This window comes from Larus michahellis, chromosome 8 (genome assembly GCF_964199755.1).
Source record: "Larus michahellis chromosome 8, bLarMic1.1, whole genome shotgun sequence".
NCBI classification, from domain to species: Eukaryota; Metazoa; Chordata; class Aves; order Charadriiformes; family Laridae; genus Larus; species Larus michahellis.
The window spans coordinates 2,864,087-2,880,441 of record NC_133903.1 but is presented as its reverse complement, the minus strand read 5'-3'; the positions used below and the strand labels follow the sequence as shown (position 1 = coordinate 2,880,441).

At 55.4% G+C, this 16,355-nt stretch overlaps 1 protein-coding gene across 7 annotated transcripts in view; it reads left to right on the top strand.

Moving 5' to 3' along the window:
• MAD1L1 (mitotic arrest deficient 1 like 1) overlaps positions 1–1,777 on the top strand; it is a 372,969-nt gene extending 371,192 nt beyond the window's left edge. For 3 of the 7 annotated variants that reach the window (XM_074597440.1, XM_074597439.1, XM_074597445.1), the window contains one exon: positions 689–1,777. In XM_074597440.1, the coding sequence (XP_074453541.1) occupies positions 689–847 (159 nt within the window). In that variant the 3' untranslated portion in view covers positions 848–1,777. The remainder of the gene's footprint in view (positions 1–688) is intronic. The other 4 variants (XM_074597442.1, XM_074597441.1, XR_012588676.1 and 1 more) reach the window with 3 other exon arrangements.
• Positions 1,778–16,355: the final 14,578 nt, after the last annotated feature.

Below are 16,355 nucleotides of genomic sequence, written 5' to 3'. Positions count from 1 at the left end.
CTCGGCTATGCGCTGCCGGGCTGATTTAAACATCCAGAAACACTTTAGGGATGCGGGGTGGATCAGCAGCTCGTTGGGAAGGCGTCGTGTTAATTAGGAACAGGTCTGCTTCCTCCTACAGAAGCAGAATGACTTCAGGGATAAGTGTTTTCATAGAGAGAAAGCCCTTGTGCATAGCTCCTGCCACCCAAGACCTGGGTGGTGATGGTGACCCCGACGTGGGCACCCCGGTTCTGCGCCGGCGGCACAGCCTGGCCCCTGTGCAGCCCCTTTCCAGGAGATCACAGAATCACAGAATGGCGGGGGCTGGAAGGGCCCTCTGGAGATCACCCAGTCCAACCCCCTGCCACAGCAGGGTCACCCAGAGCAGGTGGCACAGGAACGCGTCCAGGCGGGTTGGGATGTCTCTAGAGACGGAGACTCAAACCTTTCGTCTCCTACCGCCCCATTTGTCACCGGGGGAGGCTCACCCAGGGGTCCTGCACGGGGACGTTGGAAAGGCACGACTCAATAACAACCCAATCTCACCCTGCGCCGAGCTCCTGCGCCGCAGCAGACAACGTGTCTTGGTTACAGGTGGATCCGCGCCAAAGGAGGCTTCAGGGCGATGCCGCTGGCTCTCCCCTGGGTGGCAGGAGGCGAATTAAAACCCTGCTGTATTAACGGGTTTGTTCTTCTTTTCCCTCAGGCCTCCAGCTCCTCTGGCGGAAAAATGCAGCTTCTGGAAACCGAGTTCTCGCGAACCATCCGTGAGCTCATCGAACTCCACCTGCTTCGCCAGGACAGCATCCCGGCCTTCCTCAGCGCCCTCACGCTCGACCTCTTCAGCCGCCAGACCATTGCTTAGCGTCCCACCGCCAGCCACCAGCCAGGTGTGGAGCACTCCTAGGCAGGACACTTGAGGTAGTGAGGACAAATTCTCCCCTTCCACCCTTAATTTGTGGCATTGGGTTGCTTCTGTTTTGCAGGGAACTCCTTCTTCCCCCTTCTTTCATGCTGATTCCCAAACTGCACTGATTTCTCTGAAAATCATCATTTCCCTCCTGTGGGAGGCCAAGTCTGGCACCACCCCAGGGCCCTCCTCTGCCAAGACCTAATTCCTGCCTTTGAACTGGGAAATGTGTTCATCACTGCCCAGGCTGTCTCAGCATCTCCCTGGAAATATGGTGGGAACTGCCAGTCTGAGGATGCATGGCATCACCGTTCGCAGCTTTTCCCAAAAGGATCCCCCAAAACTGGGTCCCAGCAGAAAGACGAGTCAGTGCCTCCCGCTCCCTGGTTGTCCTCTCCTAATGGGAGCCAAGGGCTTGGTCCCTGAGGATAGGGACCTGGGGAAGGATCAGTCGTGAGTGGCAGGTTCTTTGCTCCTGCGAACAGCTCATCACTCAACAGGGTTGAAATTATTTTCAAGATACCCAGTTACCTGAGTCTGCCATCACGCAGCAGACAAGCAGAAGCATAAATGGCCATTTGAAGACCCTCTGACACATCTACGTTGTGTGGTGTGCGCAGATGGCACTGGCGTGCTTTTTGTTCCTCACCGAGATTCTCGGGCTCTTGGTTATGTCAGGATTGCAGGAGATGGGAGGGAGCTCTTTGGAGTGTGCTCACCGCTGCTGGCTTTCGCATGCCGCCTGCCACCGGGCCGTGGGGACCTGCTCACCTTGCTGGGGGTCTCTCTCTGCGGAGGATGGAGCACCCCCTGAAGTCTGACATATAGTGGTACAATGGATATAGCTCTTCTATCGTAAGAATAAAGTGTCACTTCCCAAACTGGATGTGTGACTCCTTTATTTGGGCTGTACGCTGTGCTCCCCCTCTGCTCTTCCACCTGTGAAGCATGATAACGAATCGCCCATCGATGGTCTGGGGCTGGTACTGCTTTGAGAAGGGAGGACATCATTATCTCAGTTTTTCCAGGTGAGTCTCATTCATGCTGTAAACCGGATTAGTTTGTTAGGAACTTCTGCGTATATTGATTTCTTTTTGATATCAGCAGGAACATACTTCCTGAGCTTGGAGAGAAGGTAGCAGCAAGCAGGCTAGAAAGATGCCTTAGATGCTCACAGTGGCTGCAGGGTTGGCCATGCATGCTGGAGTCACCCTGGGACCTACCGATGCGCGTACAAACACGGAAAATAGCTGCTGTAGACCCAACTGGTCAGAAGCGGAGGGACAAGCGTGTGCCCTGGGGAGGCTGCAGCCCCCATCTCCCCAGCCCTCCCCTCCGCCAGGTTTGCAGGGAAGTGCAATAGCAAAAGTTTGGCGTTTTCTCTTCTGCTTGAAGAAGTCCTGGTGGAAGATGAATTGCCTGGCAAGCTGTGCCAGGGGAACGCTGCCTGATTCATATGCGCGATGTGGCACTGAGAGTCGCCTTCCTCAGTCATGGGGAAAATGAATCGTGACGTCAGCCGCATTCGGCTCCTCCGCCAACACAATAGCGGATCCTGGCTGCCTCTGAAAATTTTTCTCCTGGCTCCTTGCAGGAGAAATGAAGTAATTAATAAGTTTACAATAAACCCTCTATCTTAGCAAAACACGGGTGAGGCGAGAAGCGATGCTGGAGAGTGACAAGGGAAAACACGTTCTGCCCGTTGGAAAGTTGCCTCCCAAGAGTGAAAGGATAAAAGTTGGGGCAGAGAACACAGTAGTCTTCCGAGGTGGCTTTGGTGGGGAGGAGAGACGGATGAGTTGCCGCTCTGCACCCCCTTCTCCCAGCAAGGCTGATTTGTTCAACTAAGTTTAATACGGCAGCACGTCTGGGAGCGGAGTGTGGTGAGGATGGGTGCTTGGCCGGACACGCCGGCGTGGTGCAGCGCCTGGCCCTGCTCGTGGCTTGGGAAGCTGCCGGGGTAACTGTCCTGCTTCGGCCAGCAGCATCCCTGCCCCGCTCGTGGCGTGACGCTGTTGCACAGCGGGCAGCCTTGGGCACTAGGCAGAACCGGGGCTTTTGGGAGCCCTAAGGCTTGCTGATGAAGGCCTGGGAGCATTCACATGGAAGTGTGACCATTGGAAAGCCACCTGAGCCACCTGTGGGACACTGGCTTGCGGTTGGGCAAGGGGAAGGGGAGCTGAGACTTCCTAGTTTCTAGCTCCAACACCGAATTCAGGGTGAAGCCCCAAATACATGGCTGTACCCTGCCACCACAGCAGCTCGTGTCTCCACTGCCGTCATTATGCTGCTCCTCTCAGCCGTGACGGAGCTGCGAGGAGTAACTGCGACACTGAATTTCTTTGATTTCTTTGAACTTCAGTGATTGCTCCTTCCATGCCGAGCACGTGGGTCTCGGCAGCCCATCACGGGGCCCTGCCACCGTGTTCACCGCCCCCCGCAGCCCCCCAGGGCAGTGCAAGCACAGACCCTGGTTGCCACCGATGGTAGAGCAGGTTTCAGCCACCCCAGGTGGTGGGGACACAAGTCCCGTCTGGCTTCGGCTTGTCCCTTGCAAAGCTCCAGCCCCCTTGGTGGAAAATCCTTTTAGAAAATGTGAGGAGACGAGTAATAGATTTGCAGTTGGTTGGAGGGGAGAGACGGGAGCGTTAACAAGTGCGCGTATGCTCGCTGGGTCTCCGTGCACGCTCGCCGGGTTTATGTGCTGGAAGCTGTAAAATATGATTTATGGATGCACGGCTGGGGGACTGTGTGTGTCGGAGCACTGGCTTGTTTGCAGTGCTGCCTGAAGCTTCCCTTCGCTCAAACCGCTTGCGAGCCCCCGCTCCTCTACTGATGAACCCTTTTCATCGGCGTGCATATATAAACACTGAACAGGGGCAGAGAGCTGCCAAGCGCTGCCATATGGCCCTCGAAAGCAGCAGAGCTCTTGGCTAAGGCAGGTATCGCAAAGTTCCTGCCTCTCCTAAGGTCGCGCCTCTGAACCCGCAGCCTTTTGCTCCGGCTTTGTGTCTCCTGGCTCTTTTGGCATCGTTGCGTGGTGTTTGTGTGAGCCTGAGAGTTGTGCTGGAAGCGTGGGATGCCTGAGAAAGGATTGTTTGGGATTATCTGTGAGAAACTTGGGACTCTTAGGTGTTAATGGATCATCTCCGTGTAACGCTATAGGAGGAAGGGAAGGAGAAGAGGGGGAGCGCATGAAGCTGCGGTGGAGCTGCAGGCCCCCTCCTCTCCCCTTCCCTGCAGCGTGGAGCAAAAGCCAGTCTCAAGGCACCCATCACAGCCCTCCCGGGTGCAGCGGTGTCGCACAGAGGCTGTTGCCTTGTCCCCTTCCACAAGCCCCCAGGGTTTTTCTTTTCTCCTGCCTCTCCCAGCGCAGTGGGGTTAGTTGTCAGGGGTGGCCGATGTGGCCACTGTCCGGGCAGCCCTGAGCTCTGGGTGGGCAGGAGAGCTGTGATGGAGCGGGACGAGCATCCCCAAATACCTCCTCCCACTGCTGCTGGGTCAGGGGGGTGCAGAGAGGGTTGGGGTATGGACCCCTCTGCTGTGAGGACAGGCTGAGAGAGCTGGGGGGGTTCAGCCTGGAGAAGAGAAGGCTCCGGGGAGACCTTCCAGCCCCTTCCAGTCCCTAAAGGGGCTCCAGGAAAGCTGGGGAGGGACTCGGGATCAGGGAGGGGAGCAATAGGACAAGGGGGAGCGGTTTTACACTGAAAGAGGGGGGATTTAGAGGAGATCTAAGGCAGAAATTCTTTGCTGTGAGGGCGGTGAGCCCCTGGCCCAGGTTGCCCAGAGAAGCTGTGGCTGCCCCATCCCTGGAGGGGTTCAAGGCCAGGTTGGACGGGGCTTGGAGCAACCTGGGCTGGTGGAAATTGTCTCTGCCCAGGGCAGGGCGGGTGGAAGCAGATGATCTTTAGGGTCTCTTTGAACCCAAACCATTCTATGATTCTATGATGTAACCCCAAATGCAGCCCTACAGGGAGCCCAGGTGGGCAGCAGCGTCCCATCAGGGCTCATGACCGGTGGGGCTTGGACACAGCATCCCACAGCTGCAGCGTCGGCGTTGCTGTCGGTTCTCCCTCGCTCCCCTCCGCTCGCTCCAACACGCCGAGGAAACACGGAGCAGCACCAGCCCCTTCCATTTCCCGACCCCAGCCGCGGGCTGAGAGACAGCTGGGAATGGTGTGAGTTGTGCTGCCGGGCGGACGTGTCACAGGGAGCCTCGGGGGAGAGAGGCAGAGCCTTCCTAGGACATCACCAAGGTAATGCCGACCCCGGCAGCCAGCGCTGTCGGTGCGGGAGATGACGCAGCCAGGGCCAGGTTTGGTTCTGTTATAGCTTTGAGCTCTGCGAAGACGCTGGGAAAACGATGACGGTGTCAGATGCCAGGTGACCGTAGCTAACGACGGCGTGTTCTTGACGAGGCAAGCGTAGTAGCTGGGGAGGACAGAACAGGCTCTCCGCGCTGGTGTGAATCGCATTCGCGCTGCCTGCTGTGACAGCAGATTCGGATTTAATAGCAGCGATGCTGAAAGTTGCATGATATTTAAAAGCTACAAAACGCGCCCACTCTGATCAGGGGAGGGATATTAAATCAATAAATAAATAAAAAATCAGCAAAGCTTTTTCACCAAGTCTTTTTTAAATATTAAAATCCCATCCTTCCCAACAGGAAAGCTTTTTTCAGGCTAAGAGGAGCGACTGAACGGCATCTGATGATATCGCATTGACACAAGTGTCTAGAAAAATAGGGTAGGAACGTATGATCTGTTCCGAAAAAGGAACCCTAGCTAATAGGAAATATGCTGATGCTACTTTTAATTTCATGACTCAGGTTTGCTGCAAAATTGATGGGAATCTGTGTTGGAGCTTGGTTACATTAGAACAGTTCTCTGCTGCTGGGGGTTTTTCGCTTTCTTGCTTCTCTTTTTGGGGGGATTATTATTGTACAATTTTTTGGAACTCCAGGGGCTCGTAGATGTTATTTGAGAGGACAGCGGAGCAGTCTGGCATGCAAAGGAAATAGATTTTTGTGTCAGAAGTGTTCTACGTAGAAATCGCTGGCCAAAGCCTTCTCTGAGGGACCGTTGTGGGCCCCGGCCCCGGGCAGCCGTCCCAGCGGGAGCTCCTGCTCCTTCCACCCATGGTGGCTGGGTCTCCAGCCTTCCTTGTGTGCACATTTTCCCTCAAAGCAAATACAAGGGACAAAACAGAAGGAAAATACACTGTAAAGAAAACGCTGCTGTGTAAGGTAGGGAGCACAAAGGCAGCTCCTTGGTGCTGGAGGGGCTGGGAGCAGCCCAGGTCTTTGGTCTTCATCCAAACCACGTTCCTCCACCAAAGCACGTCCCTTCAGGTTGTGTGGGTTCTCTCTCCTGCTTCCCCAACATGGGACCAAGCATCTCCCGGCCCCTTCGTCTTCCCTGTGCTGTTTCCTGGCCCGGGCTCCAGTGCTGATGAGTTTATTAGTGTTGCTAATTTTACCTGATGCCGCTTCCTTCTCTTTGTGACAGGTTGTGTTTTTTTGAACTCCAGCTGACTGATTGAGCTCTCTTTAATATTCCCTGTTTTACTTTGAATTCTCTTTGTTGGCTGTTGCTTGTTGTGGTTTTGGTTGTTTTTCTTTAATCCTCCCACTGCCTCTTTTTCCTCCCTGGTCCCCCTGATGCCTCTTCAACCTGGAACAAAGCCAGAGACCATCAGGAGGTCATTGAAACACAGACGGTTGTTGGATTTAAATAAGGACTAGATAATTTTATGACCATTAACAAGACTCATTGCTACGCAAGCTAAAATAATAAGGGCAATCAAATCTCATGGTTCGGGGAGCAAGTTGGTTGCCTGTAGGGACTGAGAAGAGAATTCTGCATCCCTGACTCCCCCCAAAATACGATACAGTGAACAAGATGCACCAGACGGGTCGAAGGGCAGGAGGATGCACATGGAGGAGGACACGTGAGGCACAGGGCTTGGCGAGAGCATTTCCCTTGTCACCTCTGTCATCGCACTCCTTGTATCAGGTGATCAGAAAGTTCTGGTTTCCACGTGATGGACAGTGTTCTCCGGGCAGGTGGAAGGCTCTGAAGTTTGGCAGATGAACCTTTCCTCTCTCCACGAGCATCTCCTGGGTAGCATTTGTGCCACACGATTGCAGGCACTCCGCTTTGCTGGTGATGGCAGCTTGTTCATCTGCCAGGCTGTTCCCATAGCAGTCTCCCTCAAGAGAAATTAAGAGCATGAACCTTCAGCGAGGTTCTTCGCTTTGGAGGTGCCTCCCACTCCCCATTGACCGTGGAGTGCATGAGGGAGACCAGCCTTATACATAACGGGATGATGGCAAACCGCACTGTCCCTCTTTCACCCCTTCTCCCCGCTGCGGCTCTCCCTGCTCCTCCGCACACACGTGTTTTGGGAGTCACGCTCCAGCCCTTGGGGATGTACGTGATCAGCTCCCGCTCGGATCCCACTGTTACGCGGCAGAGCCACCCTTGAGTGGCATGCTCTGAAGTGACAGCTCCTCTCGCTGTGAGTCCTGGGAGGGGAAGGAGCAACCTCGGAGAGGAGGCGATGGCAGGGAACGAACCAAACCCACAGGGAACGGAGCCGCTCATCCCAGCAGCCGCGCTGAGACGAGGAGGAGGAGAAAAGCTCCCCTAGATAACACCAGTCTCTTGGGTGGATCCATCTGGCTGATGGCGGATGTCTTTGGGTTATCTGTGGGTAACACCTCACGTCAGTGCTCGAGTCTTTGCCTTGTGCAGGCAGAGCATCACCCGTGTGTTTCCAGCCAGGTCGGGGGATTCCTCGCCCCGTACGGAGGCAGCGGGAGCCCACCATGGCGTTGCTGCCGCTCCTGAGCTGCCAGCCCCGAGGTGAGTATGGCTCTGACAAATCACTCGTTAACTTCGCTAACTCGTGAGAAAACACCAAGTGCAGAATAGATCCTAGGCACGCTAATGACTGATTTTAAGGGATCACTGTGGTGGTAAACCATAATTAACAGTCTATAGCAGCACTTTTTATTTAATTACACACAGGCAGAGCTGGGAGGCGCAGGAAGGTTGATGGGCAAGTTGGGAGCCACCAGCACCGACTGCCCAGCCCTGATGGGTGACCCCGAGGGAGGTTTGGGTGGTTTGGTTGGCATCTCCCAGCGCATGCTGGCCATCGTCATGAGCTAGAGGGGGGGTCACATGCTGTCTGCCCCCCCAGCATGGGTGTGGAGCGGTGGGTTGTGGGTGACCCTTGTCATGGGTCTTGCCCAAGGGTTCTGCTTCTGCAAAGGGAGGCGTCAGCTTTTGGGAGGTCACTGCCCTTCTCTGGCTAGGAGGGGACCACAGCTCCTGCGTCCCGTCTGCGGGACCTCCCACGTGCTGCCAGTTCAGCTCATCGCCCCTCTGCACCCCACACATGTATTTGTAATGCAGTGAAAGTGCTCAGGGAGGATGGAAGTCCCACCTGTATGGGATTCTTAGCCCCTGTCACACTTGCAGATAAGGTGGTCCTACAGCTTGCCCTGAAACCCCAGCCCCAAGCTCGTTCCTGCCCTGTGCAGAGCCCCCACGATGCCTGCGATGCCGTGCAGCCTGGCTACGCCTCCTCTTCCTCGCTCCTCTCCTGAGGAGGAGGAGGAAGGTGGCTCATGGGGCTGAAGCAGAGATGTTCCCAAGGTGAGGAAGGCACCAGGCCCCCCAAAAGCCGCAGCCTCCCCACACGCTCCCCGTTTCCGTCACTGCCGTTTCCTGGCTTCACGGTTAACTCTGGCCTTGCGCAGTCCCCAGGTCCTGTAACCGGTGTTAAATGTAATGAATGATCTTGTCCTCCTTGTTTGTCTCCTCTTTAGTGTAACACTGTAATTAGCTTAATTACCAACAGATTCTTTTTTTTTTTTTTGGTAACTTAAAATGGAAATTAAATTTTGCACCAGGTTTTACAGGCTGTTAACGGGAATCGAATAATCAAGCCTGACTCCAAGTCCTTGAAAATGAGTATTAAAAAAGGTCTGAATTTGCATATTCATGTTTTTAATAGGGTTCAGAAGGTATATTTGCAACTGATGAAAAGGATTAATTAAGCCTAATTTGCATAGGAAGAACAGTTTAACCCCTTGCATCCTGGCAAGGTGGAGACTGACAGTGGGAAAGCCACGGCGTGATGCTGGCGAGACGCACGGGCAGCGCAGCGCGGGGCCGAGAGCAGCGCCCTGCCGAGCATCTCCCTTCCCCTCGAGGAGGACAGGACCTGGGGGGGTCCAGGACCCCAGCGTGGCCCCGGCGCGATCGGTCCCCCTGTGCCCGCAGCCACCTCTCGCTTCAGCCTCTGTCACTCTGCGGTGGCGGTTCGTGACCTGGATCTCCCACAGCAACGCCAGCGCATCCGGGCCTCGAGCAAAACCTGCCGCTCCTCCCACTTGAGCTCCCCTGAGCAGCTCTAACGCAGGTTTGAGAGATCATTCTGGTAAGGCCAGCTCAGTTCCTGAGCTGTTCACAGCAGGGCTGCCCACGGCCGGCGCGGGGTGGGAGCAGCCATGGCTGGTAGGGCCACCAAAACCTTGCTTTCCTGATCTCATCTCCAATTTCTTTTTTTTCTCAGTGAGGCTGATGCTGGTCAGGGGTTAAAGGTTCTATGGGAACCTCAGACCAGGGTGGGATTCGGTGCGTCCTGTCCATCAGCCATCAGTCTGAGGCTCTGCTCAAGGAGGTGACACCGGCCCGAAAGCCTGGGACTCGGACAACTTCAGGGGAAAGTGCTTGCCTGCACCCTAAATCCCAGCTGGCACCCCTGGCGCGGAGAAATCAGCAGAGTCTTGCACATCTCTGTCCAGTCGTGGTCTAAGAAAAACATATAAACCCCCCAAAATTGATCCTACCCCCTGGAAAGCAGAGCAGGAACGTGACACTTCTCAGGGCCCTGAGAACAGAGAAGCAGCAGCTGAGAACAGAGCACAGCTCTGAGCCAGCGCCTGAACGTTGCTAAAAAGTGGTGAAAAAATAAATAAATCAGGCATTCATTTTGCTTCAGCAGGTGGTGTGCTGCGTTCCCCTTGTAATGCTTTGGTGGCGTGCGTTGCTAATTATTTTTCGGGTGGAATTTGCTGTGCGCAGCGCACGGGGTTCATTAGACAGAGATGGCTTTGAAGTGGCGTTCGGAATTAATGCTGGCATATGTAAATGGTTCTGTGCCATGGAAAAGCTGGCTATAAATGATGCATGAGGTCCAGCGAGAGAGATGCTTGCTTTGTTTATACACACCCATTGGGCTTCGTTATGCCAAAAACAGGCAGAGGAAATTCGGCAGTGTCTTGCACACTCCATATTATCTGCTGCCTGGCTGTCCGTGCGCGTTTAGCAGAAGTTAGCACGGCATCCTCAGCACGCCGCATCCCAAATTTCCTGCGGTCAGAAACACGTGTTTAACCACCCGGCAAGGCCGCTGCCGCCTCTGCGCTCGGCATCTTCCCCAGGTCCCCCAGACGATGAGGAGGACCCATCCTGCCCTGTGAATCATGGAGGCCCTGACCCGTACGCCTCACTCGAGCAAAACCTGCCTCTGGGGAGAGGCGCTTAGTGGTAACACTGGTGTCGGGAGTCCCTGCTCACCTCCTCCTGCCCTCGCCCGGCTCATCCTCCCGGCACAGGGTCCGTAGGGCCGTGCTGGCAGCAGAGGTGGGGAGCACTTCGCTTAAGAAGAGGAAAACCTGAAGAAAGAGAAAGAAAAGACAAAGCCCACAAGCACAGCTGAGAGAGCAGGAGGCAGTGCCTGGGGCAAAAAGCCATGGGAATGTAAGATGCCTCGACCCCTGTCTCCACCGAAGGCTTTTGATGATGGCACTGCTGCTGCTGGACGTGTTCCAGAAAAGGTGCGTTCAGCCCTGGGCTCTGGTCTGTGCTGGGGGGGTGTGTTTTAGCCCAACAAATGCTTTCAGAGCTGAATCCTTGTGCATCTCTTCTCTCAAGCAGCAGGATCCCTCTTGGATCACCCAACAGTGAGGTGAGGAAATAGCTCCCCAGCATCTTCTAGGAGCTCTTCTCTGCTGCTGGGGGTGGGCAGGTCGTGGGTGAACCATTGCCTTCTCCTGGCTGCTGCCCCAGCAGCTCATGGGTGAGCTGGAGACCTTGGACTGTCCGGGAATGGCTGGTGGGACCCGGCTGTGTAGCCCCATGGAGACATCCCTCCAGCACGGGGCTGGGACACCCGGAGCAGGGTCTCTGGGAGAGCCGTGCCCTGGCAAAGCAGGGTCTGGAGCATGACTCCAACAAAACTAGGGCACCTCCATGGGGGCAGCTCAGCGTCTGTGCAGTTCTCACTTCCCTGAAGTGATGAGGCCAGTGTTTTAGTGGGTGTCTGAGCTGATAAGGCTAAAAAACCATCATGAAGTGGGTGCCATAGGAGAAATAGTGGCAGGTGGGGGCACTGCCACTTTACAAAGCACCAAAACTGGTGGTTTGGATTAGGGATAAAGGAATTGTGTGTTGGTTCCCACCAGCAGCAGTGGATTTAGATGAGATCTGAGGAAGAAATTCTTTGCGGTGAGGTGGGTGAGCCCCTGGCCCAGGTTGCCCAGAGAAGCTGTGGCTGCCCCATCCCTGGAGGGGTTCAAGGCCAGGTTGGACGGGGCTTGGAGCAACCTGGGCTGGTGGGAGGTGTCCCTGCCCAGGGCAGAGGGTGCCACTGGGTGGGCCTTAAGGTCCCTTCCAACCCAAACCATTCTGTGGTTCTATGATCCTGATGAGCGTTTCCTCCTCCCGGCTCTTTTCCCTTCGCACCGGACCAGGAGCAGCCCCCAGCCCCTCGGCCACCCCCAGACAGGGCAGCCACCCGGGCGCTCCTCCGCTCCTCCACCGCCGCTGCCAAGAAAACAGGCTGGAAATCACGGAGGTGCAACTGTGTCATGTTTTCTCTGCAGTGTTTACAAAATCGCTTGCTCATCAAACACAAAAGGAACTGTTTACTTTTTAAGTAAAACAAACATAAACTACTTCCATCTTTATTGCCGTTCCAAAGGCTGCTTTGCTCCCTCCAGCCTCTGCGCTTGCCAAGGCGATGGGGCTGCGCAGTCGGGGTCACGCCGAGCCCAAATCCCCCACCCCATCCACCCACGGAGGAGTGCCCGCGCTCCTGCCCTGGGGACGCCCCGGCCACCCCCATGTAGACCCCAACACGGGGCAGATCCCTGGCAGGAGACACCAAGTTTTGGGACTGTTGGAAACCTGGCGCCATCCATGGCGTGCTCCCCAGCCAGACCTCCGGATGAGCTCCCTGTCATGGGTCCGGTCTGGACAAGCTCGAGGTGAGGAAGGAAGGAAGGAGCCGAGCAAGGAGCCATGACCGAGTGCTGAGAGGTTGTGTTTTTCCTACTTCCAACTGTTTATTTACCAGCATGTTGGAGAGCAGCGACTCTTCCTCATGCCTTACTGAGAAGCTCAGCTGTGAAATAACTAAATGAACCATCCCTTTTTATTAGCCTTTGGACTTAGCAGAGGAGCAATCAGTTAATGGCTGACCAGTTTTTGAAGATGCTAAGCACATTACAAGTGCTAAGTATTATTATTTTCCCTGCAATGTTTTATTTCTCCCTCTGAATATTCAGTTTAAATAACCCTTCCAATTACATTATCCAGTTTCATGCATTCTGCTCAGATTAAATGCGGTGCCGTTTACAATTCACTCACCTCTGTGGTTTCCAGGTCTCGGCAAGTCTCATCCTAACCTTTGCCTCTCAATCCTGGGCTGAAACGGCCTCAGTTCTGGGTCCAGCTTCTGCCCCAGCTCTGCCTAAAACCGAATGCATCCGCATCACTTCCCCACAGGCACTTCAACCTCTGGCTCCTTGCTCTTGCATATTTATTTTTCTTTCTTAATAGGGGAATATTTTGCAGCCTTTCTCTTTCCTTCCAGCTAAATTAGCTCCCTGGATAAGCTTTCTCCTCACACTTGCTGGTATCTTCCTACGATGCCTTGTGCTGCTTTGGTTTCCTCTTCTTTGGAGAAGGGTGAAAGATCATCTGTCCAAAGGAGGGCTTTGTGCCCTGGTGCCACCCAACTACCGCGTCTCACCTGGAGACCTCCAGCCACGTACATCTGTGGCTTTGCGGAGGAGGATGGGACTGGCTCAGACGTCACACCCGGTGGGTGAATCCAGCCCTTCTCCTGGCAGCTCTGGAGCAGCGATTGGTGGTCGAGTCCTTCACAGCCACAGACAGACTCTTCTGGGGGGGCTGTTCTCCAAAGCCAGCCTGGGGCAGGGGCTTCCCAGTCCCCCCAGCTGCAAGAGCCCCCCCCACTGTGTCCAAAAGGGTTACAGAATCACAGAATCACAGAAAGGTTTGGGTTAGAAAGGACCTTAAAGATCACCTAGTTCAACCCCCCTGCTGTGGGCAGGGACACCTCCCACTAGATCTGGTGCTGAGGAGCACCAGACTCTCCTGAGGGCTACGCCAGGTCCTGTCTGGTCTCCAGGACGGAGACGCGAGATGGGTGGGAGATCAGAAACCAGCCCATTTCTCACAGCTCACCCTCCTTCGCGGCTGCGAGCTCCACCATGGAGATGGGTCTGGGGTGGCCACGCCGGGCGCCAGCTGTCCCCAGCCTCTGCTGCCAGTCTGCTGGCACATACCTTACTCCAAGACCTGGTGTCTGCATTTGGTTGAGTTCTCGGAGCCGCGATCGCCCTGCGAGGCTGGAGGAGGCTGTGGAGCAGCTCAGGGGCTCGTCAGCTCTCAGCGCTTGAAGGATTCCTCGTGCATAGGGCTGCCGCGTTTCTGCCCGGGGTTTCCCAGGCAGAGCCGTGTGTGTGTGAACTCCGGAGTGGGTGGTAGTGTTGTTACAGCCGGAATGATCTAAGGATACCATTGAGATAAGGTTGGTGTGGAGAGGTAATATCCCTTATTGCAACACCTGAGATGGCTGGGGAAAAAAAACCCCAAACTACAAGAGCTTTTGTGCACACAAGCTCTTTCTCATCCCAAACTGAGCTGAACGCACCGGGGATGTTTCGGATGGACAGTGGCGGATGGTTCGTGACGATGTGCTCCGTGGCCGCTGGGCCAGGACGCTGCTGGCTCTGCCAGCCCCTCGGAGCGACTCCCGACAACCGCTCTGCTCCCGCTCCTCGGCTCCCGCTGCAGCACAACGCCCAGGTGGGGCAGGAGGCCAGCGCTGGGAGGAGCAGGCTTCGAGCCCCAGCTGCAGGGAAGGGGAATCTTTGCGTCTTGGCTAGAAATGTGGTGGAATGAGATTAACTGATTTAGCTGCATCGCATGAAGAGTGCCAGTGTTTACTTATGAGAGACAGCAGATGAGCTGTCGCGGTACCCGGAGAGGCCTCCTGCCGCTCGGATGGGCTGGGTAGCTCTTGATTGCAGGGCAGGAGATGCCCAAGGAGAGCGATGCTGTGTAAAAGCGATGCTGAGAGAGAGGAAAAATAAATAAATAAATTTAAGAGGCCCCCAGCAGAGACAAGCTGCAGGGATACACGCACAAACTTCGAGGCATCCCGTCGCACCCCTGCAGATCAGGGCAGGCTGGGCAGGGGCTCGGGTGAGGACGGAGGAGGCTGGCTAGGCTTGGACAAGGTGGTGGGATGAGCCGGACGGGAGGGCTGAGGAGCCGCAAGGAAGGCGAGTGGGGTGGGAGGGAAGCATGGATGCTGTATGTGGGGCTGATCGCTGCCTTTCACAGCTGGAAACACTCAGGAGTACGAGAGACCCAGAAGAGAGCCCAGGAGATGAGCAAGACAACACGGGGGACAGCACTTGCGCGGCTTAATGGAGAATATGGACCAGCAGCGAAGAGCTCATTAGAAAAGGGCATCGCGCAGCGAAGAGAGGAGAGCTTATAAACCATGAGAAAGCTGATAAAAGACAGAAATGGAAATCTTTTAGTCGCAAAGAAAGCAAGGATGGAGTACATTAATGAGCTCCTTAATGGCAAGGCAAGTAAAGGTGAGCAGCAAATGGCTGTTTCCAGACAGCTGAGCTGAGCGCGAAAAAACAGATGTTGGTGGGATGTGAGAAGTGATGGGCACATACGGGAACATCAGCGCACCCTGTCTTATTAACATTCCCAGTGAATTATTAAAAAGACACACGCAGGCAAACTCGGGGGCTTGGCAGCCCCTTTTGGTTACTCTGCAGGGACAGAGAAGTTGCAGAGGGAGAGAAACCGGCACGTTCACATCCAATTTGGACCAAAATGAAGGGCAGCAAAACTAGAGTGAAAACCAGCACCTTGCTTGGCTACTCCCCGCATGGTGAAAATCCACCTCTGATACTTTTGTGCCTTCTTATCCCTTGCACAGAGGAAACTGAGTCCAGAAAAGTGGCTTTACTCTGGATCAGATGTTTCCCTTCATTAAATACTGGCTGGTGGGCGGAGGGAAGGTGGGAATGAGCAAAACTCTCAAGGTGGCATTTGGATAGTCTCTACCACCCTGCCGGTGGTGTCGGTGAGCTGGCTGAGAGGGGTAAAACAGGACATGACACAGAAGAGGTGCGAAAAAGGGGAGTGTTAACTAAATTCAGGTGAAGCCGAGGTCACTGCTGCAAGGCAAGGAGTAGCTGATGGGTTGGCTTCTCCGGAGCCACCGACCACGGCCACCGGCAGCTTCACTGCCTTCAGTGCCGCAGGGCATCGGCTGGCAGCAGTGCTTTGGAGACGAAGGAACGAAAATGTGCTGTACATCTCTCTCTGCAGAACAATTTCACCTCCTGACACCTACCCAGGAACACCAACTTAGGGCCCCTGGATGGAAAGCCTGTGGTGAGTGAATGGGTGGGAGGAGCAGGAGGAGCTGGAGGAGAGGGCTGGGCCACCTGTGAGGTCCACACCGGGCACTGCTCCGTGGAGCCGGGCAGTGTTGCAGCCACGCTGCCACAGGACAAGACCCATTCACATCCCTCCACATTTAAGGCAGGATTGGGGCATCCCCTGAAGCCCGTCCCATCTCCTCTGCTCCATCCCTGCCCTGTGTCCATGTCCATCCCCGTGCTCACAGCTCCAAGCCTTGGGGTGGTGGCACGGTCCCCACAGGGGCGCTGCGGAGGAGTGGGACGTGGCATGCATGGAACTGGAGCTGAAGCCAAGGTGAGCCGGTCCCAAACTGGGCAGGGAGGGTGCTGTTGGTCCTCCCCGTGATGAGCACACACAGATGCCAATAAATTCTGACTTGGGCTCCCAAATTCCTGCTCTGCCGGCTGCGCTAAAAATAGCCCAACGCAGTGCGTGCTGGCTTCAATCACCCTCATCGATCCGGCGCTTTTGGGTCGGGTCCAGCAGCGCCGCAGCTCACCCCTCCGCAGCCCACGGTCCCCCCCGGTCCCCTCCTCACCCAAAGGATGTGTACGATGGGGCCACCTCCACCGCGCCGTCCCCCACCCTTGCTAACCCCCTTCTCCTGCAAACGAGGTGATTTATTGCTCCAGAGCCCCACGGGCGGCCAGGCTGCAGCAAGTACGTGACCGGGGGTTCCT